At 35.1% G+C, this 25,910-nt stretch overlaps 4 protein-coding genes across 8 annotated transcripts; 2 read left to right on the top strand and 2 right to left on the bottom strand.

Annotated features, from left to right (window-relative positions):
• Positions 1-3: 3 nt before the first annotated feature.
• On the bottom strand, positions 4-4,701 carry LOC112096782 (U-box domain-containing protein 52-like). Its single transcript, XM_024180479.1, has 9 exons — positions 4,524-4,701; positions 4,261-4,358; positions 3,950-4,071; positions 3,633-3,854; positions 3,192-3,477; positions 2,923-3,024; positions 2,408-2,833; positions 1,358-2,116; positions 4-1,030 (listed from the first exon to the last, which is right to left on the bottom strand). The coding sequence occupies exons 1-9, from the start codon at positions 4,699-4,701 to the stop codon at positions 794-796; spliced, it is 2,430 nt and encodes an 809-aa protein (XP_024036247.1). The 3' UTR covers positions 4-793.
• Positions 4,702-6,364: 1,663 nt separating this feature from the next.
• On the top strand, positions 6,365-10,302 carry LOC18037418 (protein phosphatase 2C 16). 3 transcript variants are annotated; one of them, XM_006426537.2, is made up of 5 exons: positions 6,365-6,558; positions 7,242-8,284; positions 8,829-9,188; positions 9,287-9,392; positions 9,595-10,302. In XM_006426537.2, exons 2-5 carry the CDS (start codon positions 7,451-7,453, stop codon positions 9,927-9,929), a joined length of 1,635 nt encoding a protein of 544 aa, XP_006426600.1. In that variant the 5' UTR covers positions 6,365-6,558; positions 7,242-7,450; the 3' UTR covers positions 9,930-10,302. The 3 variants fall into 3 exon arrangements, with proteins under 3 accessions (XP_006426600.1, XP_006426601.1, XP_006426599.1); XM_006426538.2 differs by having other exon boundaries at positions 7,258-8,284; XM_006426536.2 differs by lacking the exon at positions 6,365-6,558 and having other exon boundaries at positions 6,640-8,284.
• Positions 10,303-10,315: 13 nt separating this feature from the next.
• Positions 10,316-13,681, bottom strand: LOC18036939 (DNA-directed RNA polymerase I subunit RPA49). Of its 2 annotated transcripts, XR_002904574.1 has the most exons (5): positions 13,129-13,681; positions 12,369-12,509; positions 11,345-11,659; positions 10,509-10,988; positions 10,316-10,401 (listed from the first exon to the last, which is right to left on the bottom strand). XR_002904574.1 is itself a non-coding variant. In XM_006426534.2 (4 exons), exons 1-4 carry the CDS (start codon positions 13,606-13,608, stop codon positions 10,581-10,583), a joined length of 1,344 nt encoding a protein of 447 aa, XP_006426597.1. In that variant the 5' UTR covers positions 13,609-13,681; the 3' UTR covers positions 10,340-10,580. The 2 variants fall into 2 exon arrangements, 1 of the variants encoding a protein (XP_006426597.1); XM_006426534.2 differs by having other exon boundaries at positions 10,340-10,988.
• A 7,061-nt stretch (positions 13,682-20,742) lies between these two features.
• On the top strand, positions 20,743-22,887 carry LOC18037419 (60S ribosomal protein L18a-like protein). Of its 2 annotated transcripts, none has more exons than XM_024180008.1 (4): positions 20,743-20,813; positions 21,283-21,409; positions 21,480-21,597; positions 22,233-22,887. In XM_024180008.1, exons 2-4 carry the CDS (start codon positions 21,300-21,302, stop codon positions 22,284-22,286), a joined length of 282 nt encoding a protein of 93 aa, XP_024035776.1. In that variant the 5' UTR covers positions 20,743-20,813; positions 21,283-21,299; the 3' UTR covers positions 22,287-22,887. The 2 variants fall into 2 exon arrangements, with proteins under 2 accessions (XP_024035776.1, XP_024035777.1); XM_024180009.1 differs by having other exon boundaries at positions 22,297-22,887.
• Positions 22,888-25,910: the final 3,023 nt, after the last annotated feature.

Here is a 25,910-nt window from a genome sequence, read left to right on the forward strand (position 1 = left end):
ACCCCTGTATGAATATAAATATATACATGGATAAATGCTTTAAAATCCTAAAATATGTCAATCATACTAGTATTTTCTTTGACTTGTTTTGTTTTGAGCTCTCTCTCTCGTATCATTGACGTTCTATCTCTAACATTGCATTGAATGGCTGTGTTTGATATTTTCTAGCAGCCATCAATTTGTTCACTTATGGGTACCATGTCTGTGATTGTTACTTGTGCTAGGACAACAGATCAATAATAAACTAAGAGAAAGTTATAAGTGCTAAGTACTCAGCAATCCAACATCACTTTGAGATTATTTAACTGCAATGTTTTTATCTCATTTATCTCTTGTTTCAATGTTCTGGTGAATAGGCCGATCACTCTGCAAATTTGTGATCTGAAAGAAACCACACACATCTTAGCTTCTATTTCAAGGCAGCAGTGCCCAGCAGTTAGGAAAATTGTAGTTGAAATTGTTCTTATCTGTAATTTACTAGGAATCTTGCATGGATCTCTACCACCTACAGCCCTCCACAATAATAATATTATTAATAATAAAAAGGAATCTGACAACTTAAAGAGTTGTGGAGGATGAAAAGAACAATGAGTTCTACACTTAGAATTGATAGATTATGTTTAATGTACAATACCTCTACCATAGGATGTCTTCCATGAAGCTATTGGCAATCAAGTAAGGTTATTGTACAGGAGCACACTCTGTGAAAATCTAGTTTTTCCACAGAGACTGTCTAGCAAGTTAATGCGGTATGTCATCAGACTGACAGTCTTACTGCAAGAATTCTGACTTTTTATGAAAATGATTTGATTCTTTTTAGCCTTATTGAAGCATAAGGTGAACAACTTACGAGATTTGATGCATAGGGTGAACAACTGACAAGCGACAAACAACCTTCAAACTGCGGCTTGTCCAGTTTCTTTAGTTTTTTCTGTCTAGGTGGAAGTTGTCTGGATTTGCTGGTGGTAATGTTGCATCCCCACATCCTTGTCATTGACTTAATCCGCTGCCATCGGCTTCGTATATTGATCTACGTTGAATTTGCATTTCCACATTAGGATTGTTTCTCATTCCTTCCTGATTATACATAATCATAAAATATAATTGAAAACATATACCCGGAATGTTTTGAGTTTTGGAAGTTTAATTAGTATAAATTAATCATTCTCTCTACTTCTCTCTGTCTGATAAGCATTGCTTGAGAGGGAGAGAGGAGAATTGTCCATTTATTTCATGTGATCAAATGGGATACTGCCGTGCAAGTTATTATGAGTGATTGCTGGGCCAGAGAGGAATAATGTGTATAAATGCAGACATGCAAGTGACATCAGTGATTTCTCATGTTATTCCCACTTACCTGTTTCATTTCTGAAACAGAATTGTAAGGACCTGGTGTAACAACAATGTTGTCATTCTTATTTTCTGCATTTTCGAATCCAAGGTCTCTTAATCGTATCAGTTCTGGCAACACAACTGAAACAAGATCCGGCCTGTCCCTTTTCCGCAGCTCACAGCACTGCAAAGCCAATTTGGCAATCGATAAAGCCGCTTCTACAGGCCAACCTGTCACTGTTGGATCAAGCAACTCTGAGAATGTTCCATTCCGAATGGCCTGTTCAACCTGGTGGCTTAGACCCATTGCAGGCCTTGCTGTAATCAATTGTAATAGCACAACACCTAATGAATACAGATCTGATTTCACACCCAGCATTCCTGTTTGTTGATACTCTGGGTCTATATAACAAAATGTACCAGCTGCTGTTGTCATGTGATATTGAGTGATAGTATCAGCAGCGGATGGAGGGACTAGCCGGGCTAAACCCACATCACTAATCTTGCTCACATAATTTTGGTCCAGAAGAATGTTTGCCGGCTTGAGATCACGATGTACAAGGGGCTCTGGTTTGTTTTGGTGAAGGAAAAGAAGGGCAGTGGCAATTTCAGCAGCTATTTTGAAACGAATGCTCCAATGAATTGGGGGACTGTTATCTTTCTGGAAAAGCCGGTCCTCCAAGCTGCCATTTTCCATATATTCATACACAAGGCAGCCATACTCTGGGCAGGCACCTAGGAGGATAACCATATTTGTATGTCTCATGGAGCCTAGAATCTCAACCTTCAAGAAGAAATCATTATGGGAAAACAAGAAAAGGAAGAGTTAGATAGATTCTCTGACACTTGGGTTTCCGCTGTGTTCTTTCATCTGTTAATGTATCATCTTATTTCTTCTATGATAAATGTTTGAAATAGGAAGTTGATATAAAAGGAGTTTATCATGAATTTAAGCCTTCAGTGGCTTTTTGAATAATTTGGCATGCCAAACAAAGTAATGCCATATAAAGTGTGGTTCCATTGCCAATAGTTCTTACATGCTTATATTTCTGCTGTATTAAAGAATAGAAAATACCTCTTGTTTGAATTGCCTCGGTCCCTGTGATATGTCTGGCCCCAAGACCTTTATGGCAACAGATGTGTGATCAAGCTGGGCTTTATAAACAGGACCATATCCCCCTTCACCAATCTTCCGAGAGATTGAAAAGTAATCTGTTGCGGCTTCAATCTCTTCAATAGTGTATTTTCTATACCTAACATTTTTGTAAGCCATTGCTTCCATTACTATCTTCTTTTCTTCTTCCTCTTGCATGGCCTTTAGTTCTGCAATCTCTCTTTTCATGGCCTCCAACTCTACTAGACGTTGTGCCATTAGTGCTGCTTCCATGGCAGCCCTGGTCTTCTGTCTCTCCGACTTTACCAAAGCTAATGCAGCCTCTTCCGCAAGCCTGGCCTCTAACTTTAAAGCCTCTTCTTTCTTACGCTGTTGAAGCTTGACTGCCTAGTAACATAAAAAGAGCTTTTTAGGTTGCATTGCAAAGGACTAATTGCAAGGTTATTTGATCAAGCTGAAGTTATGTTCTCTCCTACCGTCTGACTTGTGGAAACAGCTTCTTTGCTTACTGAGTTGTAAATCTCCATGGATTGCTTCAATTCAAGCCTTAACCTTTTTATCTCAGCCTCCAAGCCTTTCTGTCGAGTCCGTCAAGTAAAGGAGGTTAGAGATTTGATAACATATTTTCTTACTATAGATCTGTAGATTTTCATATATCTTTTTATATCTGCAAAAGGTAGAAAAGCATATAATTGAAACTCTTTATCTATAATTTCCCATTTTATCTTTCTGATGTTGCACTTACAGGGCTTTGAGGGAAATGGTCCTTGGAACTCTTAGATAAAGAGGAGAAATCTATATTCTCAGATATTTCAGTTGATTGGTAGCTAACGGGCACCGAAAAATCACTAATATCTGATTCTGACTCTGAATTAAATGAGTTTTGCATGTGGCTATCCGCTGGTAGTATTGATGAAACAATTGGGAAAGTTGATTCAGACTTGCCATTTTTGGCCTTCTGTGAGTTATCAGTGCTGGAATAGTTTCTGTCAGTGACTTTGCTTATTGAACTGTCACAGCTATAATCACTTCTGCAAGATCAATTAAGAATCATTAACAGAGAGACATGAGTCAGGGAAGCAATGAACTTTTAACACAAAGGGGCTTGGAAGTTCTGGCGGTTTAAATCTTAGTTAAATAACCCAGCTACCAGGAAAGTAATGCAGTGACATTTAACAACTTTTACCTGCCTATCTCAACAGATCTTGGGCTATCAGGCTGAATGACAGAGGGGCGTTCCCCTAGAGGTGGTTGCTTGGGTATCAAGGCATCACCAGACAGCATCTGAGGTTGGCTTGCTGCTGGCCTGGAACTTTGAAGTTTTCCTTTGGAAGATATAATATATACTGCGCAAGACTCCGGTGCAGATTTGAGTAAGCTCGATGGCAGATCCAAATTTCTGAATTTCCTGTATGCAGACAATCGCCAAAGGTACATGTGTTTGTGATACGCATCAGAATACGAAAGAAAAGATAATAGGAAACAGAAAGGAAAAAGAAAAACCTTGTAAGAAGATTCCGGCTGGAACCTCCAGCGACAATGTTGCCAACGGAGTTGTTCTTGACATAATAAATCAGTGCACTGGAAACATCAATGTCCTGGAGGACAACCTCTCTTGCCAGAATCTGAAAATTTACTCACATTTTGTTATAAACAGCAATGTAATAGATGTCTACTAATACAATCACAGCAGAAAGGCATGACTGATTCAAAATAAGATGGTTTAATAAGCCATTTAAGATGATTGTCTTTTCCTGTTCTTCTTGCTGCTCCAGTTTTGTGTTAAGATCCCAAAGGTCAAGTTGATTACTCACCCTTTTTCGAGCAAAAAGTCCTCGATATGGAAGAAATAGCTTCTGCAACTCATCATTTGTTGCTGGTCGACCTCCTATAGAAGAAGCTTCTAATTCCTCTGGAATCCCATCAACAAAAGTCAAACACAAATGCATGATACAACCATTCATTTCTTGCTATAAAAGTTACTTGTACTCTAAGGAAATTCAATTCCCTTTTAAGATTAATGATCATGGTGATGCTGCTGACAATGACACAATGAACAAGATCGAAAAATACTTACGTGGATTCGAGCTATGGTTTCGAACATGAAGGAGGACATATTGCGAGCTTTCGTTCAAGAGATTATCGACTGCCCATTTCACTGCATATTGGCTGCTCTTATCTGCATCTATTGCAACAGCAGTGATTGCATTTGCAGAGCTTTTTTTGGTCTTTGAAAATGATTTAACCAAAGTCATCCAAAATATCTATTACAAAACCCAAAAATCCATGTAAAGCCAACGTTTTATGCTTGGAATTCAAGATTCTAATACATTAAACTTCCATAAAATTGTCACGGACATCATCACTATGGACTTAAAGGGTAGAATTTCCTTGAAACAATAAAAGAAAAACGATAGTTCTTTTCTTTTCGAATTTGTTGTACTTATATTCACTTAATTTAGTAAGATTTTGAAGGGAAAAACTAACACATACCCTCTTCAATAACTTATCAAAACTCCTTTTTCTCCTTGTAGTAACCGCTAATAGTGAATCAGCGGGTTTGGTGATCCCACCTTAACCATAACTTCTTAAAATTAATACTCATTGGTTATAGTTAAACAATTTTTTTTTTTTAGTAGTTATGGTTTCTTTTTGAACTCGAGAGTTTTTAGGAGAGTTATGTAACTTATTACTATAGCTAGCTGTCCTTTTACTTATTTTAGACAACTTATATGTCATGCAATTTTTTTTGTATTTTTTATTTTAAAACAGAAAAATTGGTAATATATGTTAATTATAGATTAAAATCATCTTAATAATAGCTTATTTTATTTCTCTACTCCTAAAATAACCTAAACCCCTCCCCATTAGAATGGTTTAGTGCTTAACTTGGACAAAAGTTCTCTCTTTTTTTTTAAGAGAGTGAGAGAGAATCAGAAGGTAAATAGTTTAGAGAAAAAGCCAATTCAACTCATTAAATTCCAATTCGTTGCCAACCATATCCTCAAAAATAAATAAATAAATAACTAAGATGTTAAATTTTAAATTAAAAATTTTATCTTTGAGCTACTAAAAATATTCAATAGAATTGTTATCGAGAGGGTTAAAAGTTATTTTAAGAAGTTAAACTTGACAATTTTTTTAAATTCACTTTTAAAAAATCATCTTATCCTAAAATAGATTCTGGCGATATTTTTATATATTTTAAATGAACTCAAAAATTATATTTATTTAATTAAAAAATAAAATCATTAAATTTAAAGAGACTTAGGATACATGCTTCGGGGATTTTTTAAAACTTACCACTTTTATCATTAAAATTTAATACTTATAACAACAATTATTTCTAAAACTATAACATTACTAAATTACTCTTAAAACCCTATTTCCATAAACGTATAAGAATTAATGAATGAAATCAAGAAATGAAATGACTTCCACTTTTTATTCAATCAAAACGCACTGCACAAGTACACAGCCATTTATATAGTACTGGTTTGATTTATGTCACCTGGTGATTATTCTCACAGCCTGTCATTCACGGCTGTTTCACCCATTTAGGGTAAGAAAGATCCCTCTTTACAACTTTTTTTTAACCGTTCTGTATGACTTTGAGAAAGAGAGAGATTGTGATTTGTGATTTGTGACGCACACAAAACACAACATCAGTTGTAAGAATTGTACAGAGGCTAGCTGTATGTTTGTACAACAGCAAATGCCATTATTGGACTGCCTGTGACTTGTGACATACCAGACAAGAAGACACGTGTTCCTCTTGTCTCATGAAAAACCAATGAAGTAGTTGTCTTCATGTAAGCAGCTACACTTGAACTGGCCCCGACCTATAGCAATTTTACTTCTTTATTTATTTATTTTTTTCTTTTGCCCTTTTTGGTTCAATGTCTCACTGAATGATGTAAGATAATTACACGTATACGTGTCACCTCAAAGAGTGCATGGTTAAAAAGCATTTCCCACAAACCTTTCTCTCTCTTGCAAGCCTCTAATCCAGGGCAGAGCAAAAAAGAAGCTGAAGAAAAAAATATCTAGCCTTAAGAGGCTTTGCTGGAGACCTTGTTAGCAACACTCAAAAGTCTCTGCAGTTTCAACTGGTAAGTGTTCTGAAATTTATTTTGTTAACTTTTTATTTATTTGTTTCATTGTCTGCTTCTTCTTCTTCTTCTTTCTTTTTGGCCGGGGGGGGGGGGGGGATTAAAGATCAGATTTTTAGGATACTGAGATGGTAAAAATTGAATCTTTTGATCTGTGTGGACAATTATTCTTGTTGTTGATTATCTGGGGTTTGGTTTTTTATCGGTAGAAAGAGTAAAAAGGTGAAAAGGACTCGTCTTTCAAGAAAGGCTCATCTGAGTTGCCGTAGATCCAGGAAAACTCGAGTTTAACATGTGAGAAAAAAATAAATAAATAAAGGTTCAACTTTTTAGGGTTTTTCTTGTGATTATATGTAGGTGTGGTTTTACTTTTTCCTAGGTTCTTCTCATTGCTTCTTTTGCTTTCCCTTGTTGTGTTTTTTAATCTAAAAGAGGCTTGATTTTGATGGTGTATTTAAGGGTTGTTAATCGCGATAACATTTGGGTAGTCTTGGTTTATTCTTTCTAGGAAAGTTTGGAAGAATTTGATTAGTGAAGTCTTAGTTGGCTTTATCTTTGGAAACTCAAGGCTGGTAGTGAATTAGATCTTTAGATGAATTAGATCCATTTTCTGACACCAGATCTGATGAAGCTTTGCATCTTGTTCATGTTAACTTATTCCATCTTTAATTTGATCTTGGTAGTGTAATTTTTGGTTAGTGTATGTGGAGGTTTTAAGCAGATTGGTGGATCATTGAGGGTTATTACGATGGAAGAGGAGTGGTTAAAAGCTGCTGGCTTTATTTCAAGTTCGTTGCTGGAAGGAGAAGAAGAAGATGAAAATTGTTAGATTAATTGTGTGAAATTGGAGAGATTCAGTGGTTATTGTTTTTAGCTTTCAGTGAGGGGATTGATGGAAGAGATGTCTCCAGCTGTTTCGCTGACGCTTAGTTTTAGTAATTCTATGACTGATAATTCAGGACATGCAAACCATGTGGAAATCACACGGCTTAAGTTTGTGACAGATAGAGCAACCTTGTTGTCGGATTCTAATAAGTTGGCATCGGAAGAATCTAGCCCCAGTGCCAAAGGAAATATTAGCGATAATAATAATGAATTTAACCGGGTGATTTTGTCGGCAGCAGAAGGAAATGGTGGTCAAGGAGTTGGTTTGCTGAAAATCTTTCCTGAGAGTGGTAGCAGTAGTATTTCCTGTGATGCTGTGATTCTGGAAAATGAGGACGATGAAATTCTTTCTGTTATTGCGGACCCAAACGGGATTATCAATGAGGGTTTGGTAGTTTTGGATCCAGGGAAAAGCTTGACAAATTCTGTGGAAATTGATAGTGGTCGAATTCTTGCTAAGGCTATTATTTTAGGAGAGTCAAGTGTTGAGCAGGTGCCTACAGCTGAAGTCCTTATTACTCCAGGGAGCCTGGATGCAAAGACTTGTGATAGATCTGATTTTAAGGCCTCTGCAGTGGTAATTCAGTTGCCTGCTGAGAAAAATATCACTAGAGAGGTTAGCCGGAGTGTCTTCGAGGTGGACTGTATACCCCTTTGGGGTTCTGTGTCTATACGCGGAAGAAGACCAGAAATGGAGGATGCTGTTGCTATAGTACCTCGTTTCATGAAAATTCCTATCAGAATGCTTATTGGTGATCGTGTTATTGATGGAATGAGCCACTGTTTGAATGGCCTAACCAGTCACTTTTTTGGTGTTTATGATGGCCATGGAGGTTCTCAGGTATAACTGTCCTCCTAGATGTTTCCTTCACTTGTTTGGTCTTTCTTTTCTTTTCTTTTCCCTTTTTTTTTAAGTTTAAATTTCCTCTCCTGATTTAAATGTTCTTTTGCTTGTGTAATAGACCTCTTCGAGAACATTTGACTAAACTAATTGATTTTTTTCTGTTTTCTTATTATTGATGATGATGATGCTTCAATTATGATTGAATGAATCCAATGGGCATGTTCAAATTTTTTTTTTTAATCTTTTTTTTAAATCATCACATTGATGTGGTGGACCATTGAGCATGCTTGACCAGGATTTTTTAACATGGCAAAGTAGTTTCTAAATTTATGTTTAAACTCCTTATCTATTTGAAGAACTCTGAGTGGTGTGTATGCGCTTCTGTTTTACAATTTATTTTTATGTTCCAAATGATCAAATAATCAAATTTCTTAACCATACATATACACAATACATTCTGGTTCTCTTATTTTAGATATTCTTTGTGTTGGATGGGTCCAAAATTTTTACTGCTACCATAATTTGGAGAGGTCTCATGCAGGCTGCTAACTATTGTCGTGAGAGAATCCATTTGGCCTTAGCTGAGGAGATTGGAATCATCAAGAACAATTTAACTGATGAAAGCACAAAGGTGACTCGACAGGGACAATGGGAAAAAACCTTCACCAGTTGTTTTCTTAAGGTTGATGATGAGATTGGGGGAAAAGCAGGTAGAAGTGTGAATGCTGGTGATGGAGATGCTTCTGAAGTCATTTTCGAGGCTGTTGCCCCAGAAACTGTTGGTTCGACAGCTGTGGTTGCCTTAGTCTGTTCATCTCATATCATAGTGGCAAACTGTGGTGATTCACGAGCAGTTTTATGTCGTGGCAAAGAGCCCATGGTTTTATCAGTAGATCATAAAGTAAAGAAAGTGCTTTTGTTCTGCCATCTTTGCCCCACAGGAATGAAAGCTTGTCTTTAAGACTGTTTCTTTTTTTTTTTTTTTTTCTTTTTGGGCAGCCAAACAGAGAAGATGAATATGCAAGGATTGAGGCATCTGGAGGCAAGGTCATCCAATGGAATGGGCACCGTGTTTTTGGTGTTCTTGCTATGTCAAGGTCTATTGGTAGGTTCACTTGATCTTTGACATTGTGTTATTTCTCTGCTTTAAGGAAACTTGGAGATAATTTTTGTTAATAACCTTAAATTCTATTTGAACATGGAAATTAATTACATATTAAATGCAGTTTTATTAGATTCTTACATCAAGTCATGTTTATTCCTGGAGCAAGTCATGTTTACACATTTTTTGCATCTGTATTTCACAGGTGATAGGTACTTGAAACCATGGATCATTCCTGAACCAGAAGTCGTGTTTATTCCGCGCGCAAGAGATGATGAATGCCTTATTTTGGCAAGTGATGGTTTATGGGACGTCATGACAAATGAGGAAGCTTGTGAAGTTGCACGAAAGCGGATTCTGCTCTGGCACAAAAAGCATGGGGCTCCCCCCCTTGTGGAAAGGGGAAAAGAAATTGATCCTGCAGCTCAAGCAGCAGCAGAATACCTTTCAATGCTTGCCCTTCAAAAGGGAAGCAAAGATAACATCTCTGTGATTGTTGTGGACCTGAAAGCTCAAAGGAAGTTCAAGAGCAAATCTTGAATAAGGTTCACCTGCCATCTACTTCAAGTCTATACACCTATATATTAGAATATGGTACATCTCATGATGAAATACATATTTTGGTCCATTCCTTTTTCTCATGGGCTTAATGTGTGTACAAGAATAGAATTTAGTATGTGCTGTAGCAAATGTATCATCTTAATAACATAATTTACTTAGCATCTGGGTACGCAGCTTGACAACTAAATATCTTTATGTAAATTTAAGCTGTTGCAGTTATAGCTGGTAAGAGAACTTTATAATGTTGTTTTGAATCTTGTGCAACTTTCATTGAATCGTGCCCTCTTGAACTTCTAGGCTATTGGATCTTTTGATTATGAATAAGAAATATAGATGCAGAACTTGTTGATAAGCTTGTTTTCTGTTTACAACTCTCAAAAACATATCAGTTAATGAATAGAAATTACTGAATCAATTCCTTTAACTTGAGTTTCACAAAACTGACCCATGTCTGCATGATCAAAAAAGATACAACAACATCAGTCCAGATAAAGAAAGCAGCAAAAGAATTCAGACAGGGATGCTGATATCTTTTAAGAAATCATAATCAAGTCTTACTTCAAGGATCACCATAAACCAACCCATGTCATCCCATTTGCTATAAAACAACTGTGAAATGAGCTGACCCATCTAGCGTCGCCGCCTCTGAATTGCCTTGGGAAATTGGAGAGGGACGGGAAGGGTAGCGTACAGCATGTTTTTCTCGCGTAATAGCTTGCACCCTAACTTCTCAAAATGGTCTCTCAACTTAAATTCACTCATCCTCAGATCCTTGGCGATATCCGTAGGGTTAGTTCTGAAATCATCAGCATGTAGGGTGAGAACCAAGACATAACTAATGAGCAGATGGATTTTGTCATCCGACAGTCTTTTTGATTCTGCATCAGAAAAACTTGTCAAAAACTTCTGGTGCAAAATCTTTGGGATTCTATGTTGCTTCGCTGAGGCTCCTCCATCCATGGAATGCTGATCTTTGAACTTCACCAGATGAGTGATGTATGAGAAAATAGATGCCAGTGTCTGCTTCTCTACATCATCCTATAAAAATACAAAACAATAGCAGATAAAAAAATATAACACTGTGCAATGCCTAGTCAGTATACAGCAATGCAGGGAAAGTCAGAAGACTAGGGTTAATGACTGTCTGCCGCCACACACCACTCTATAGCGGTTGCAAGGATTTACACAAAGCTTGTCCAAAGGTTCCTAAAGAATTAACTTTTAGGTCCTTCAAGTGCTAGGATAATAGCTTTTATATTGTATTACTATATTTAGTACTGAAGAGAGCAATCCCTGATTTCTTACACATTAAAACTTAAGAAGGCCACATATATTGTTATAAGGACCTTAACAACAGGTTTGCAACACATGTTAAGCAGTTCTTACACCCTCACCTGAATTTCCCGCAATTTATGTATTCTGTTGCAAACAAAAGATGGGTAAGCATCACTTATCACCTCCGAACCCGCTGACACATGGTTAAAAATATCTTGTACGAAATCCCACTCTCCTTTGAGAATAATTTTATCCAGAGGATAAGCCTGCTGTGGAGTAGTGGCATTAGCATCATATGGCGGGACATTAAGAACAGTATCAGAAGTGGTACTTTCAAGAGCTTCCTTGTTAATCTTGACTGACTTCATTTTCAGTGCAAGATCCTTCTGAGATTCAGGATCATTTTCCTTGTTCAGGGCATGCATTTTTTTAGACTGCAATAAGATAGAGAATTTGTACTTATTAGCAGCTATTACATACTACACTCAACCATAGTCAACCCAACAAATCATTGTATCAAATGACATTACTAAAAGCTTCACCGTACAAAACATTCATCTTGGTTTTTAACTCCTTCTACAGTCATCTCTCTGTTGATATACTCAACAAAACATTAAACTTGAAAGGAGTGTTTTGGTGGAGAATCTATTAAGGATTTCTCTTGGGAGAAAGAATACATCCAGGAAGCCAGCTATAAACATATCAAGTACTCATGAGGCCATTATGTATAATCATGAAAATTGACTGACAGATGCGAATAGAGGCAGGAGCGAAAATGAAATGAGAGAGCTAGGTGAGAGAATGGCTCATGGCTATTTGCTGGGAGTTGACAGATATGTGATACTAGCATAAAATATAAAACCATGCAAGTTACTTATCCACATTCTACAGTAAGCTGGTATAAGATGTGAAGTTTACAAGGTGATAAAGCTTTGAAGCATTGGCAAAACTAACACACCGTGATGGTGATATTTAAGTAGAACCATCCTCTATGCAATAAAATCTACCTAACATCCAACAGCAGAAAGAAAATTTCATCAAATGTGAAAGTAAAAATGTATAACCACAAACAATATGTCTTAGATTCGCATTTTAAAGCCAAAGATGATCTGCAATAACTCAAAGACAAGTGCCAGCATATACCTGTCTAAGAGACTTCTTTGTTCCATAACGTGTATCAAGCATTGCCTTCATGTTCGCTTGCACTTCTGCAGAGATCTCCCCCTTTCCTGCGTCCTTGTCAGCAACATCTGACCCTCTAACTCTTGGCTCCAATCTAAATATCTACAACAATAATAAAACCACATAAATAATCAATCAAATGGTAAAGTACATACCTAATTACATCAAGAAACACTAGTGGGGAACGAAAAAACGAAGACATAACATTGCTCTTGCAAAACAAAACATACCGCATAATCTAAATAAATAAGCTCCACAATATGGTTTATACATTAATCCTACTTTATAAATCTAAATGATCCCAAGTCCAATGTAACAAATGCTTAAATAGTTTGCCATTGGTAACTTGAAAACAGATTAAAAACCCCAACAAAGTAAAGTTCTAACAAGTGAGAGTAAGTATCCGAAAGCAATGTGTATAATACACTTAGGCCAAGTGAAGATACTACCGAACACCAACCAATAACAGGACAATTCCCCTCTAAATAGTCCAAATGCTTTACCAATGCCCTGACTAGAGATTCTAGGCAACATCAAGACTGAGTGTTTACAAGCATACCCTCTCTACCAATATCAACAATATTCACCATTCCCTTGTTTAAAGCAACATGCAACAAAATGCTACACGTTAACAGAAATAAAAATTCCATCTTTTTCAATTCATTCCCAAACTCCTTCACCACACAAAACAAAAAGCCCCATGAAAATCCAAGATTTTCACCTTATTAGCAGCAATGGGCACAATCTTCAAAGTCTGGGTATTCCTATCAAGAACCCCAACAGCATAGTGACAAAACTGGGGCGCCATGGCCTCACCGGAATAGCTAGTGCCAACATAGTCCACGCTCGAGTCGCGTGGACTGACCACCAACTCCATCCTCCCAGTTCTGTTCTTCTTCTCATTCATGTTCCTATAAACTCTCACTTTCGGCCGCATTTCTTCATCTGGGTGGTCAACGTCAGGCTTGTAGATGGACGGGAAATATCCCACTAGAGGTGGGGCTTTGTTGGGCTGCTCGGGAATGAACTGTACTTTGGCTTTGACTCTCTCCGGCTCAAGCTCTGGCTCTGGCTGTTCATCAATTGTTGTGTTGGCTTTGTCTTTCTTTCTCTTCTTGTTCTTTTTCTTGGGCCCTTCCGTTTCTTGTTCTTGTTGTGATTCGTGCTCCTTCTTAGTACGAGTCTCTTCGTCTTCTCTCATGGTGACTGTTAGCTTTCAGAGAGAAAACGTCTCTAATCTTCTTCTGTCTGAGGTTTTTCTTCCCATTTTAAGGGTTTTGTGATGTGAGAATGAGATCGTTACTCGAGCAAAATGATTGCTTCGATTACTATGGGCCGTAATCATTCAAGCCCAGCCCATTTTCAAGTCACTAAGTCCATACAAAATTACTATGGGCCGTAATCATTCAGTCAATTTTCAGTACCTTTTCTTTTCACATAAAATTACTTCAACTATAAAATGAGTCTTTCTAAATCCATACAATTATAGAACGGTCCGAAGCTCCCGTCGATATGGATGGCAAAAATATCCACGAGAATAGAGATCTTTGGAGATTTTCTCTATTAAGGGAGGACATGAAGATGATTTTATATTTAATTTCTTATTCGAAAAATGAATGAGATAATTTTTTTACTCAGTTTCTTATTCGGGGAAGGAATGAGAATGAAGTAGAATCCACATCCCCTACTCATTTCCCCATTTCTTCGTATTCATTTTTTAGTTTTGATTTTATTTTTTAGAATTATTAATAAATGAATAATAAAATTTAAATTATATTAAATATTAGTATAAATAACAAATATCAAAATATTGATACAAATCTGCTATAAAAATTTCAAGCCTGCTTAACTAGTTGTAGTCCTGAATTATTATTCGACCAAACCTTATTTAAAGACCGTGGCCCAAAACTGTTTTAGATTATGAGTCATATTATTTAAATTATTTTTATTATTTTAGATATGAAACCTGATATTATCTTTCAATTTGTCATATCCCTCGAGGAAGAACATGAGGAGTATAAGGTATAAGAGTAAATGCTTTTATTAAAAATATTAATTGTGGTATCTATATCCATTTCATTCATTTCATTATTGACATAAAAGTAATTTCTTTTTATCATAGGATTATGAAGATTGACGAAGATAATTATTCTGATTATTTTATATTTTATACTGTGATTTTTGTAATGGATTAATATTAGTGTAAGATATATTGTCAAACCTTACTTTTGTTTAAATTTTTATTTTAATATAATTAAATCAAGTTTATAATTTAAATTTTAAAATGTATCAGTTATTTGACAATTAGGGACCTCTCGATGATCCCCTCTTATTATTTGAGGAGGAGATAGGGATCCCCTCAAATAATTCTAATGGAGATAGGGAGAAGATAGGGATATATGCAAAATATTGGGGATGGGTGCAGGGATGTTTAGGGATGGCAGAATAACCCGGACCCGGACGAACCCGGATAATCCGGTCCGGGTTGAACCCGTATTGGAATTGAACAAAATGCGGATCCAGATTTAATTTTATGAACCCGGATGATATCCGGACGGGGTCAGGGTTTGGGTGAACCTGTATATCCGAAACCCGAACCCGAATACCTTTCATTTTAATATTAATTTTTTTAATAATTTTTAATATAAATAGAAAAAAAAGGAAGGAAACAATAATGCGCACAGCCGACCCTAATTTTGCAATTCGCATTCCTTTTCTCAATCTCACATCCGCCGGCCGCCAACCATATTTCATTTTCTCTTCATCAAATTAAGTCGTCGTCGTCATCACTTCAACCATTTTCTCTTCTCTGTGTTCATTATCATCATCAGTTGCTGTGTTCGTTATCATCATCAGTTGCTGTGTTCCTCTTCTCTGCACTGATGCGACCTCCATTCATTCTCAATCGTTCAACTGTTGCAAAATCGAGTGGATTAGCTTCCACTTCTAAGCCCACATCTGCTTCTCGTTTGTCATATTCCATGGCGGGGGTTGTCTTTGATGGTATTGCATGGTGAATTTGGGTGGGCCACGGTCTTTGATGCCATTACAATTCAAAATTAATTGTAATTTTCGTGCATCCACTTCCTATATTAGGTTATTAATTTATTGAATTTTGTTGGTAGTATTTGCAACGCCTTCGTATTAGGGTCTATCTTGTGTACATGCCTGAATTTCATGGAAAAAAAAGGTTAATTGGTTTTAATTTGTGATTGCATTGTAGTTTCCAATTTTTTTTTCATTTTTTAATCATAATTCAAAAGACAATCCGGGTTTCAAACCCGGAATTCAGAAACCTTAATTTTTCCTGGTTGAATCCGGACCAGACCCACATGCAAAAATTCCGGATTTATATTCGGGTCTGGTAAAAGAAAATGACATATGGGTCCAGAACCGGGAAGGTCGAACCCGAAATCGGACCAAGATTTTGCCATCCTTAAGGATGTTGGCCCCCTCCCCTCCCCATTGCCATCCTTACCCGTCGAGCATAACAATAACCCGAATCGAATATCTATATTTACACTGTAGTCTTGAGTCTATACGATTGTTCGTTGTTTAAAAATCTGCACCAGACGCGAGAACGGGTTGTGCCGCCACGTCAATCATAAGCATATGTCGTATTTTACTGAGCGTAGCTTAAAACTTTGCAGTTGTAACATGGCCCAAAGACTCAAAAGCCCAAGCCCATCCCATCAATTCGTTGAGTTCGGAGCTGGGCTAAACTGATCCACAACTTTTCGCACACCTTTAAAGTCCTCATAGAACCTCGTTTTGTGAGCATAGTTTTATTGCCCCGATGTACAATTACGAATTCAACTAAATTAAAATAGAGTAATGATACAGTCACAAACTCTTGTATAAATTTATTTTATACAAACTGATGTATCATTAATTTATTGGTTGAATGAAAATATAAATTAATAAAAACAAATCACGTGGGCCAAGTGATATTTAATTCAACCAATCTTATCATACCACATCAGTTTGTACAAAATAAATTTGTAAAAGAGTTTGTGGCTGTATCATTACTCATTAAAATATTTTTATGCCTGTAAATTGTGAAACTTCCCATTTCGAAATCCTAATTTATGATATAAATGGTTTTCTATAAATTCAAAATAATTTTTATTACATAAAGATATGTTTATAATTTAATTAACTCTATCATAATACTTTGTAGTTTGTTCCTTTTCATAATTTTTATAAAAATAAGTCCTATAAATATAATAATGGGGTTTTTTTTTATAAGAGTTAAAAAAAGGATGTTACAGTTCAACGTGCCAATTGCGCCCGGTACACCTCCATACTTTAAAAATTATTTCAATACCCTAAAATTTGTTTTTGCCAAAATTTTCATCGATACCCTTTAAAAACTAATAGAAAATTACTAAGTTATCCTCATTTTAAAACATTTCAACTCAACGGACAACACCTTTCCCTTTTCTACTAAAGCAAACAAACATTTATCTGCTGCAATTCCCTCCATTATCAAACTCAAACAAATAAATACTGCAATTCCCTCATCGGCATCACCTCTACCGAAACAAACATTCATTCTCCATACATGGTAAATCGAACTTCAACACGAGCAAACTAAGCCTGAGAAGGGGAAGCTGCCACAACTGAGAAAGTGAAGCATAGTTCGTCACTACATAATCGCCGGAGAGAGTTGATCATTTATTGCAAAATTGTCAGAATGTAACTAGTTGAGACAAGTAATTCCATGTAATTAGTTTTCTTGTTAATATTCAAGGGAAAAAATAAAAAGTTAGGGTTTTATATTGAAAAAATAGATTAATTAGTTGTGGGTCTCTCATAACATATTTGAAAACAAATTTCTAGTTGTTTTACTGCATGCAAATTGTGAAAAATTAATGGATTGTGCTGATTATAATTTTGTTATGTAACACAAGATTTGGTCGTGTAAGGTTATGTAAGATTCAAGGTTGTGTATTACACGACCTTCATGTATTGCACGATTACACGACCTTCATATATTGCACGATTACACGACCTTCATGTATTGCACGATTACACGACCTTCATGTATTACACGTTTACACGACCTTCATGTATTGCATGTTTATACGACCTTCATGTATTATACAATTACACGATCTTCTTGTATTACACAATTACACGACCTTCAATTCCACATTTTGTTTCTTGTCAATAGAATCTACACATTACATTTAGTTTAATTAGGCTCACAATAAATTGGAATGGTGCATATACCTTTACCTTGTGAAATGTCATTAGTTAGAGAGATTCTTAATTTCCAATTATAAGCCATGGTAAGTCATGATATGTCTAGTTATGAGTGGAAATATTTTATCACTGTGAATAGTGTTCTTATGTGTATAATATTATATTAATTTCCTATAGTTGATATTTTTTTTCTTAATTGATTTCATGAATTAATTATATGCAGGCATTCCTCATGTATGCTTGTATGCTTGGCCAGAGGAAGAAAGCACTTTGAAGATAAAAAAAAAACTTTTTAAATGGCTGTAATATGTTTAATTGTGACTTTAAAATTACACGAATTTTTTCATTAATCATTAGATTAATTTAGTTCTTTAAAGACTTAATTTGTGCTAAGAATTTATATTTGCTGCTATGAACAAAATGTCAACGAAAATTATTAAAAAAAAGAAGTGAAATTAAATTGGAATCTAAAAAAATTCCACATCATCATTGGTTTGAATTGTAACTAGTGGCATAGGATCAAATGTCTTAAGTTTGAACTTCATTGTGATTTCGAATTCCGAAGTATCTATATCAATAACTTCAGCTATCTTCTCCACCAATTCGGCATATGTTATCGATCGTGGTATCATTATCCCTTTAGCCTTTGAACCTTTGAACTTATACTCGTCATTTTGCTCAATCCATTCACCATTAAAGAGAATAGGCACACGTACCAAAATCATATATGATGATACAATAAAAACAATAATATTAAATTTCATATACAAGCAACTACACGACTTACATGACCTACACGACTATATTACTTACACGACTTACACGACTATATTTCTTACATGACTTACACGACTATATTTCTTACATGACCTACACGACTATATTTCTTACATGACCTACACGACTTACACGACTTACACGACTATATTACTTACACGACCTACATGACTAACTATATGACGTACACGGTATCAAAAGAATGCACGACTTGAAACATTTTCGCCATAAATAAGTTATATTGCTGAAAAAAATAATTAAACAACCTACATTGCATATATTTCTACGTATAAGAAAAAATGATGAAAATAAAACATTGTAATGTGAGGAAAATTTTTAAATTTTTCTCAAAATTAAAAAATTTAAAACCCAACAACATTAACATACCTTATTGGGTTGTTTAATAAGCAATGCACCTTTAAAGAAATAGTGGGTGTTAAAGAAATGAATACATAATTGTATTTGTGTAAGAAGTTATGAGAGATTTTGAGATATTCTAAGAGATTTTGAAAGAATCGGCAGCAAAAATGGAGTTGGGTGAAAGAAATGAGGAAATGAATATGAAGACAATTCATTGAATGAATTTGATGTATTCATTAAGGGTATTTCTGACTTTACTCGCATTTGTTAGGGTATTCATGAAAACTAAAAATGGAGGGGGTATTTCAATAATTTTGAAACTATTAAAGGATATTTAATTAAAAATCCCCAGTTTAACTCCAACTTTTATTTATTATTTTGACGCATTACTCTAAAAAGTTATTATATATTTTTGCATAATAAAAATCTTATCATGAAGTAATTTATTTATTTATTGTCTCAAAATTATTTTAAATTTATAAAAAAAATTAATTACATCACATATTAAGATTTCAAAACGGGAGGGTTCATAATTGATCAGTGCAAAGATATTGTAATTTAATTAAATTCGTCATTATATCTCGGGCGATATAGCCTATGATTAAAAAGATGTGTTTCATGATAATTTTAAAAAGGACTCCAACTTTAATTTATTATTTTGAGGCCCATCATCTTTTCTGAAATATTGAAATGCGGAATACGTCCATTTTCCTCTCTTTTTTTTTTTGGTTGCATATCTCAACGCTGTAAGAGTTAAATTTCAGCAACAAAATTTATAATTTCCAAATTAATCATAGAAATTACAGCCACCCACCCAGCCTCGTAAATTAATTTGTTGGTATCATAAAGAGAAAAATAAAAAGCAGCAGCAGCAACAAGCTGCTTCAGCTCTCTTCAAATCTTTAACAGGCAAGTGATTCTCTCTCGCTGCAGATAAATTTCTTCATATATATATGCAGATATATATTTATTCTTACTGAAAGAAAGACTTTTTTTAACGGGTATTTTTATTCAGTGATTACGTTTCCGTTCTAATATTTGTGGGTCAAAATTGATTAAAGTTCCTTGCTTTGATATGGGTTCCTTGTACATGTTTAATTTTTTCTGTTTGTTTATTTATTTATTTATTTTCATTATCTTTACTTGTAAGTAATGCTATTCTTGTTTCTATCACTGTCGATTCTGTTATACACACGTTTGTTCATTTGTTTATTTTTCAATGGGTTGCTTAAATTTTATTGAATTAAATTTTTTTTGTATTTGTACTTTTGAGGGAGTGAACAACATTTGTAGTGAATGTAGAGAAGCCATGATTGTGTGCATTTTATGGCTTGTGTGGTGTATCGACTAGCAATTCAGGGAGTGGTAAGTTTGTTGTTATTCACCTCTCTTAGCAGAGATTCATGGAGTTGATTGATTTGGCTCTTCTACGTGATTGGTTGTGTAGGGGCTATAGCATGATCCTTTGAAGTTAGCATAGTGATCCCTTTTGCAGCTAATTTTCGTGTTATTTGTTCTATCTCTTTTGACGTTCTGCTGCATGTTGTGAACTCAATTACGAATGAGATTTAGAACTTCACCTTTAATAATTATATTTTATGCTTCGGGTTAGATATGGCTGAACGCAAATGAGAGTGCTTGTCGATGGAAATGATACCCATTCTTCGGGAAGTCTGAAAATAGCTCCGAATCCTTTTACCATATGGGTGTTGAGTGGATCTCAATTTAAAAGATGGCATTTCTACCATACCACAAGCAATAGTTTACATTTATTGAGAAAACCTTGGTCTGCCATGTTATTTGTGTTCTGTTTTTAACTTCCCTAATCTTAGTTTGGGTTGGCTTTGTTATCCTCTTCAAGTTTACATGTGTCCATAACTTTTCCAAATTAAATTCATATTGAGATCAATTTCTTCTCTGTAACTTTTGTAGCTGAGGCACTCATAATCTCTAAACTTATATAACTGTTAGCAGCATGTGTGTTTTATGTGGCAGGTTCTCGTTAAGCTGGGAGGAGAGCTGAGGGTACCGACATATTACAACTGGGTGACGTGAGCCAGGGTAATCAGATTCTTCTTACGCCTTTATTCTCTAACTTAGGGATCAATAATTATTAGATTCATGGCAACTCAGCATTGCCCCAATGAAAAATTGCTTGTTTACAATGTGTATGACTTTGGTATTAGTAGTTAATTTTGATGGTTATGCATAGAATTCCAATAACAGTATTTCGATACATTATTTTCAGATTTCTTTGCATTGCCAGAATAGTTCCAGCTCTGTGTTAAAATATGCTTCAGCATAAAGTTGATGTTTAGACTCATGAAACGCAGCTGCATTTTCATGCATAACAATTTTTAGGCTTGATGCTTATTTTGTGAACAAGTCGTTGGATATTAACCTTCTTACTAATCGTTGAAAATGCCTATTGCAATTGTCCTTTTTTTTTCTTTTAATTGGGACCTTAGGCAATCTGTTTTGAAGTAAAAATTTAAGTAGACAAGCTGCTGAGGATACTTTCTAAATACAGGGGCCTCAACTGATGTCATGGAACACAAAAAGGGCGAATATGTTCATATTGGAGACGCAGAAGAACCTGAGTTGGGCATTTATGATAAACCCCTTCCTTGCTTCGGCTGTGGAATCGGATGGTTTTCGTAAGTTTACTCACCCCTCCTCCTCCTCCTTTTTCTTTTTCTGTCTTTCATGGGATAAGCCTTTTTGCAGCTTTCTTCTTGGGTTCGTATGCCCATTGATGTGGTATTATGCAACAATCCTTTACTTTGGGAACTATTATCATAAAGATCCAAGGGAACGATCAGGACTTGCTGCTTCTGCAATTGCGGTAAGCGTTCTGCATTAATATTTTGCTCATCATTTCAAGCTCTCTAATGGCCATATTATCCCCTTTTGCTTTCTTATTATTTTTAGATTCATAAAACATCAAATGCAATAATCAATCATAGGTTTTTTTTTTGTGTGGGGGGGGGGGGGGGGGGGGATAAGGTAAATCAATTTAATTGTCATCTACACTGGAAGGCAACCTGGCATATGATCGAATTCCTAAGACACCTAGGCATAAGTCAGGATACCTCTACAAATATGTTTGTTCTCCCTGTGCCTTTTATTCTAAATGCCATAAGCATATAAACTACGTTAGCAGAAAGCAGATATGTACAGCTACTGCCTATCATTATTAGAGCAACTCTATGACTGCTTCAGTCTTCAACTTTGTGCACATATTATTTACAGTTTTGTAGTTCAATTTCTTCAAATCCACGGCTTTATGCATATGAAGATATTTTTTAACCTTCATGTTGGAAGACGTGAAATCTAAGAAGAAATATAACATACATTGTGATTCGTACTTGCAGACATTGTCACAAACTGGCAATATGGATGTGATTACCATGATTTTTTTTTTTTGACAAATAGCTTACCTCTTTTCTTCTCTGATCACAAATGTCATTACTGTTGCAGGCTTTGATATGTACAGTTGTTGTGATAATTGTTGTAGCAGTAATTTTATTGTAAACCTTTTCAGTAAGAACTCTCCCCGACCAGGACTGCTTCCTTGGAGGACATGCTGAAACTTAAGATTTGTACATAAAGCCTAGATCCTGTAACCTTATTAGATGCTAGAAAGAACTTTGCTTTCACAAGGTTCAGTCAGCCAAAATAGAAAAAGGCAGTTCTTGGATCCCTCTTTAGTCTTGTACATCATAGTTGTTATAAAATTTCCACAGGACTGTTTACTAAATACGCATTTAATGGGAAGTCTGTGCAGCGGCAATAGTATAAAAACTTGAAAGTTTTTAAGATTTGCTTGGCTCTCCACTGATCTATTGCTTTTAATCCTACTTGAGAGATCCTTCCTCAAAAGAAATTGCTTGGAGAGTGACACTAAATGGTTACTTAGGAGTGAGTCTTCACTCTTCTATGGGGAGGTGGTGAGCCTAATCTAATTAGGACCTGTCAGGTTTGGTGGGTCCTTTGGGGGGAGCATCTACTTTAATATAACGAAACCTACAATTTTTTTTTTTTTTAAATATTGAGTTGTATCTTAAGACCCACACCAGCCCTGCCAAATGGTTGGTCTTGATTTGTCGAGCACCTTAGCAGTTGCCCCGTAGAAGTATTTCTTAGTTACTTGAATTTGCAGTTATATCCTATAGTTACTATTCAATGAAGTTATATTTTTTTTGCTTTAATTATTATTGTATTATAATTTTTTGGCATTACAATCAAGATTCGCTGGCAATTTAAAACCACATAATTTGAAAATCTAAGCCAAATGGAGATAAGATTGATCCACACTTATGAGAACATTCACGGTGAATGAATTTTGAGTCTTGAATCTTAGGGAAATAATGTTTTATATTTATAAGAATATGATGTTTACATTATTTTAGGGGAGAATTGATCTCATCTTATGGTGAGCGATAGTCCACGTGTCCAACTCTCATTGGTGAGCAACTGTTCAACTCTCATTGGGAGGGCTGTGTCATGGGACTCACAACTCTCCCCGTGAGAGCTAGACACTTAATAACGTTTTATATTTAGGATTCCCATGTGTGCATTCGCATTGAATGTTTTTTATGGGGAATGAATTTATAGTCTTGAATCTTAGGGAAGTAATGTTTTATATTTGGAATCATAAAATTATGTTATTTCGAATCTTGATTCCAATTTTAACATTAAACATATTGTCATCTTATCATCACCAGACCACAGCCTCCACCCTATCAAAGCTACGTCAATGCAATCATATGGTAAAAGTGTAGTTTGTTTTAGCTGGCAGTTTTTTGGTAAATTAGGATTTTTACTGGAGGAAACAGTAAAAATAAATTGGCAGCACCAATATTTATAAATATGCTTGCATGGGGGAAAATGAATTCCCACGTTCGCATCATCAAAATACGCAATCAGAAATCTTGCAAGAAACTAGAAAACATGTTACTACGTGAACAACTTCATGTTATCAGTGTTTTCTGACTTCTCGTGCTTGCCTCTCGCCTTATGTAAAAAGAAAATGTTATTTGAACAGCAGTAAGACAACTGGAATATAAGAATAACAATAGTGTAATGTAATGAATAGTACGCATATTTTTATCTTCCTACTATTTTATTGTTGTTCAAATAGCAATACTCTATAGAAAATGACAAGGATGATGATGCTTGCTATACTCAACAACTTTTTATATTTTTTGTGGAATATAAAACCTTATATGTTTTTGTAGCAGATATTGCTTTTATAATACACTTAAAAACATAAACACACACACGGCAAATGTTAAGTTATAGTCGGCTGTAACTTATTCCTCACACAAAAATCATGCGGGCGTCGTCGCCGTCATACTGTTCCTGTATGAGGAGTAAGTTACAGTCGGCTGTGACTTAATATCTTAGACCAGATCAATATATATATTGGTCGAAGATCCTAAAATTTATTAAAGTTTGAAAAAGCTATTAAGCCATAGGTTTAATAGTGTGTGTAGTATTAATCTAATCCAAGATCCTAAACTTTGTTGAAGTATAGGATATTGAATTGGAACACATGTATGCGCACATGCGCACACATATAATAATTTTATAGTAAGAGCATCCTTATTTTGTTATAACAAGGATGCTACTAACAAATTAAAAAAAAAACACATATTTCAATATATTAACAAGCTAAAAATATATTCTCCAATATATTGAAATTTGTGTTTTTTTATTTTTTATTTTACTAACATCCTCACTTCAACATGTACTCACTAGAGAATGACTCTCTCTCTCTCTCTCTCTCTCTCTATATATATATATATATATATATAAATAATCTCAATAGAGATTCAATGATGATGAAAAAAAATATTATATTTTTCATTGGATTTAATATGAGGCTCTATTAGAGAAACTAATTTATGATTTATCATCACTTGATGCTTATGTATGTTAATGCATACAACTCAAATATACAAGCACCATAATTTCACTAACATGTCACCTTATTTAAAATGAATCTTTTAGAATAAAATTTATGATAATTATTGTACTCTTTCACATATGAAACATGTGTGTGTGTGTGTGTGTGTGTGTAGAGTACACCAAAAGTGTAGAACTTTCCCATTTAGTTCTAATTGCGTATAACTTTTTGTAAAAAGCCAAAACCATGTCCAGCTAGAAGGTGCTTTTAGAGATACATAATTCTTGTGGCAAAAGCCAAAAACAGTTGTCTAATAACAGCTAAAAATTTCAGTCTTTCAGACGTTAACAAAGAGCGTGTTGGTGAAAGAGTGAAGACTTTTTCAACTTTTCAGCACATCAACTAACGCGGTTCCCTTCAACATTTTCATTAACTTGTGCCCGCTCTCAGTGTCGTTCTATTATACATTACTTACACAAATACGACACTCAAATTATTGCAAATTACGTGGGTTCAGTTGTCATACGCGGGTTCTATGACCTTGACCCCCTAAAGTAATTTAATTTCCTCCAATTTTTTAACTTAAACGTGGCACATTTAATTTCATCATTAAAATATCTTCTTGACTCACATCTGATTTGACGATACAATCATTGGATTTTAATATTTTCAATTTAATTTTGTTTTCAAATATTCAAATTCAAAAATCATATTAAGATTTAACTTTTTTTTTTTGTTTTTTTTGTTTCATGCAAGTATATCAACCACTGCACAATTTAAAGAAATCCGCATTCTTCGTCTTAATAAAGGGATTTGGTAATAACCGCCAATAAGTCATGGCACTACTCAAGAAAGTGTCATTTTCCAGGATCAGGCTACGGTGCAACAGTGGCATCGTGCCACAGTTGCACCTAAGGGGAATCCCATTTTCCATTGTATTGATTGTCGCCTCATCATAAATTTGACATAAAATTCAAATGGACGCAACATGCTCGTTGTTGTATACAGATGGATCTTAATTAAATTGACTACACAATTTATTTTTGTATTCTAGTTAACAGTAATAGACCATCTATGCCCACAAAGTGATACTGACTTTGTCCATCATGAGTTTAGTTTAGATATTGCAACTGCGATGTTACACTTTTTTTTTTTCAATTATAAATGCAATGTAATATTTAAATATATATATATATATTGCCAGTATTTGTTTGTTGGGCATTTACATTAATTTATATAAAGAGAAA

This window comes from Citrus clementina, unplaced genomic scaffold, assembly GCF_000493195.1.
Source record: "Citrus clementina cultivar Clemenules unplaced genomic scaffold, Citrus_clementina_v1.0 scaffold_7, whole genome shotgun sequence".
Taxonomy (NCBI): Eukaryota; Viridiplantae; Streptophyta; class Magnoliopsida; order Sapindales; family Rutaceae; genus Citrus; species Citrus x clementina.